General features: G+C 41.5%; 1 protein-coding gene across 1 annotated transcript; it reads right to left on the reverse strand.

The window, feature by feature from the left end:
- Nucleotides 1–273: 273 nt before the first annotated feature.
- Nucleotides 274–2,796, reverse strand: LOC309550330 (ras GTPase-activating-like protein IQGAP1; the record flags this gene model as incomplete). The annotated part of the gene is made up of 1 exon (XM_082250727.1): nucleotides 274–2,796. One exon carries the CDS (start codon nucleotides 2,794–2,796, stop codon nucleotides 274–276), a length of 2,523 nt encoding a protein of 840 aa, XP_082106853.1.
- Between the last annotated feature and the right edge of the window lie 478 nt (nucleotides 2,797–3,274).

Genomic DNA, 3,274 nt, shown 5'->3' on the forward strand with positions numbered 1-3,274 from the left:
GCTCCAATCCCCTCTCTTAGCCCAGTCCCTACTGAACCCACCTCTCCCTGCACAAATCCTTACCCCCAAATCCCCCCTCCTAGTACAAATCCTTCATAATCACCTCTCCTAGCTCAAATCCCCCCTATTAGCCCAAATCCGCCCACCCCCTTCTAGCTCAAATCCCCCATCTTAGCCCAATACAATAGCGTAGAGGGGAGGATTCCCGCCTCCACCTCCGTTGTGTCCAGTTTTTGCCTTTCAACCAGTATGGACAGCTTAAAATCTTAAGCTTCAAGCCAATGCTTTGCTGCAAACCTGAAACAGAAACATTCCCACATCGACGTCATAATGGAAAATCTTCATGGTTGGATCCTCGCTATAATGAGCATATACTATGTCCATAATTGGTATCTTTTCAGATTTTTCATCTAAATAGACATAGAAGTCTTCACCAACCGCTTTTATAGAAATGATTTCTTTTTTCATTTTTTTCAATTTCCCTCGTGTGTTCACTATGACACCTTTCTCAAATAGGTCTTTAGCAGTGAAAATAGCCATCTGATCTTCGGTATAATGAATCTTGCTTGGCTTTTCACCGACCAAGTTGTCTATACAGCTTTTCCTGTAGGTCGTGTAAGTGTCTGTCCTGTTCCGTAGAAATTCAAAGGTCCCCTTCAAATCCTCTAATGCCTGCTCGCTGGTTTTTAACTCCACTTTTCTTTTGTCACGTAATTCAGCTTTATTTTTGATATTTTTGTTAACTAGTTTGGTAATCTCTCGCTCTGCCTCTGCTGGGTCTTGCTGTGCCTCTGTGAGGTAACCAGCTTTTTGTAAAATCTTCAGGCGTTTAGCGCAAAGTTGTGCTGCATATTCCTGGGAGGCGTCATGGTCTTCAGTTGAATTGGAATTTTGGTTTGCTCCTTCAGTACTGCTGGAAGTTGTGCTTCCTATTACAGTCGGATCGTCCATTTTTTCTTCTTTCTTCAGACTCTCTATAAGTATTTTTCCAGGTGACTTAGCCATTTGTTCTAGGGCTAGTTTTATGGTGGCGTTCTCCATTTCAACATTCAAACCTTCCACTGGAGAAACTTTGCTCACTAAAGATAGTGGGAATGCAGTTGTTTTGCTACTCTCATCATAGATAGATTCATAAGTACCTTCAAGGTCCTTAAGGAGAGGCACTGGTCCAATATCCTTAAAGGCTTGGTACACAACATCCGTGGTTGGCAAATTTTCATGGCTGCAAAATACCTCGTTCTCATATTTAGAAAGCAGAGAATGTGTATAGATGATGTCCTCTGCATTCATTATTATTAGAGGAGTCTTTACAGCTTCAGTGTACTTTGTAATGCCAAATCTCATCTCCGGATCTGGAGTTTCCAATATTCGCTTAAAGAATCCCCTGAGCTTTTCAGATTTTCTCTCGATATATTTGTCCATCCCAGGTACTAGGTGCATTCTTGGGGGACCGAAGGATTCCATTGTTGTGCGTAAGACTGAAGACACATGCCCTAAGTTCAATCTCTGGCTTGATTTTTCATCGATAGGGTAGCAATATTCCTCTGGGTTCTCTATGGCGGTGCTAAAGTACTGAAAGAAGAAATATCCAACAGGCCACAGCAGTGAATCTTTATTTTCCCCTGGAAACTTGGTTTGCAAAGAGTCATGTAGAACTTTTGTAAGGTATCTCAGCCCATAAGGTATCCTGTCCACATATTGGAATATGCCTGTTAGAAGGATATCTGTCAGGGTATATATATGCTCTTGGTGTGTCTTGGCGCAGGTGAACATTGATACCATTCCGCCTATTGTACTGCAAAGCAGCTGTGAATAGACGCCCAGTCTATCGTTGCTTGCCAATGTGTCCTCTATTCCTCTAGCTAGTATCCCGACTACGTGTTTGTATTTATGTAACTGGGTGTAAAATAATCTGATAAACTTTAAAATCGGCGATTTTCCAAGTGTTATCTCCCCAATGGATCCAATGTTTTTCTCCACGTGCTTACGAAGAGCAAATTCCATTAATTTAACAAAATGGTACTCTTCTCGTGGAGTGATTCCGTGATTATAGAGCGGGAAGAGCACTTTGCTTGAAAATGTTGTGATATCCGTAAAGGCCTTCATCTGTCCAATAAGTGTGGTCAGGTAAGCTGGATTCGTCTGCAGATGGTAGAAGAGTTGTTGATAGGATTGCACCCTCTCTCTCTTCTTTATGTACTCACGAACCTCCTGTCTGTGCTTGTCTATGGCCTCTTTAATTTGCCTCTTATTGGTAGGCTTTAGTTTTTTGAATTTGGATACCAGATCCTGCTGACCAATATTGCACTTTACTAGAACTGCGACGTCTTTGTCTAAGTTTTCCATCACCTGCCAGCCTTGACGGAGAGTTTTACTTTTAGAAATGAACTCCTTCTTCAACTTAATAAGGTGCTGCTGCTGCAGAATTAAGGTGGGGTCACTGGGGTCTAGACAATTAGCAAATTGGGTGACCTGGCTCGGAGATAGATTTGGGGTTGTTATAAACTCATAGAATGGCTTATTGACCATTGCACATCTGAAAATTGACTGCATTGTGGTTGCGATTTGATTACGCCGCAGCTCCTCTAATTCTTCTCTCTGCCATCTTTCATTTTCATCCTCCTTCACCACAATGTCTATCGAATGTTCTACCTCTTCGTATTCTACTTCTTCATAATAACGTCTGTAATTTTGATCTTTCTTTTTGCAGATTGAATTCAGCCATCTGCAGAGCAGAGAATCCCGACAGCAGTTATAGCTTGTCTCTGTGGGAGTATGTTGGGTGTGTCTTTCCATCTCTGTATCAGATGGTAGAATACACCAAGAATTTATATTCCTAGTATAAAAATATATACTGTGTAGATATAGATATATAAACACTAGTATATATTGTAGATAAGATGAGTATACAGAGTATTAGTCTGTATCAAGCTCTGATCACAATAGGTTTGTGTAACAAAAGATTTGTTTGGAAATGCAGATGAAAAAAAAAACACAACTGCCTTCTCCAACTGTCAAATGCTCACTGCAAAAATTCAAGCCGGACTGCTGTTTTTATAGACTGGTGTGGCTCCGCCCACGTTCTATTTATATCCTTGATCACGTGACAGTTGAACCTCTGCCTATTGGCTATTTTTAGACTGGCTACTGTGATGTCTCAGTGAGAGCTGATTGGCTGCTGACATTTCACTATTTTTTTTTTTTTGACAGAGACGGCCAACTGCCACACACGGAGTGGCAGCGGGGGAGGGGTGAACACATCGGAGGATCTTTA

The sequence above is a fragment of the Pelophylax lessonae genome (assembly GCF_965119305.1).
Source record: "Pelophylax lessonae genome assembly, chromosome: 3".
Classification (NCBI taxonomy): domain Eukaryota; kingdom Metazoa; phylum Chordata; class Amphibia; order Anura; family Ranidae; genus Pelophylax; species Pelophylax lessonae.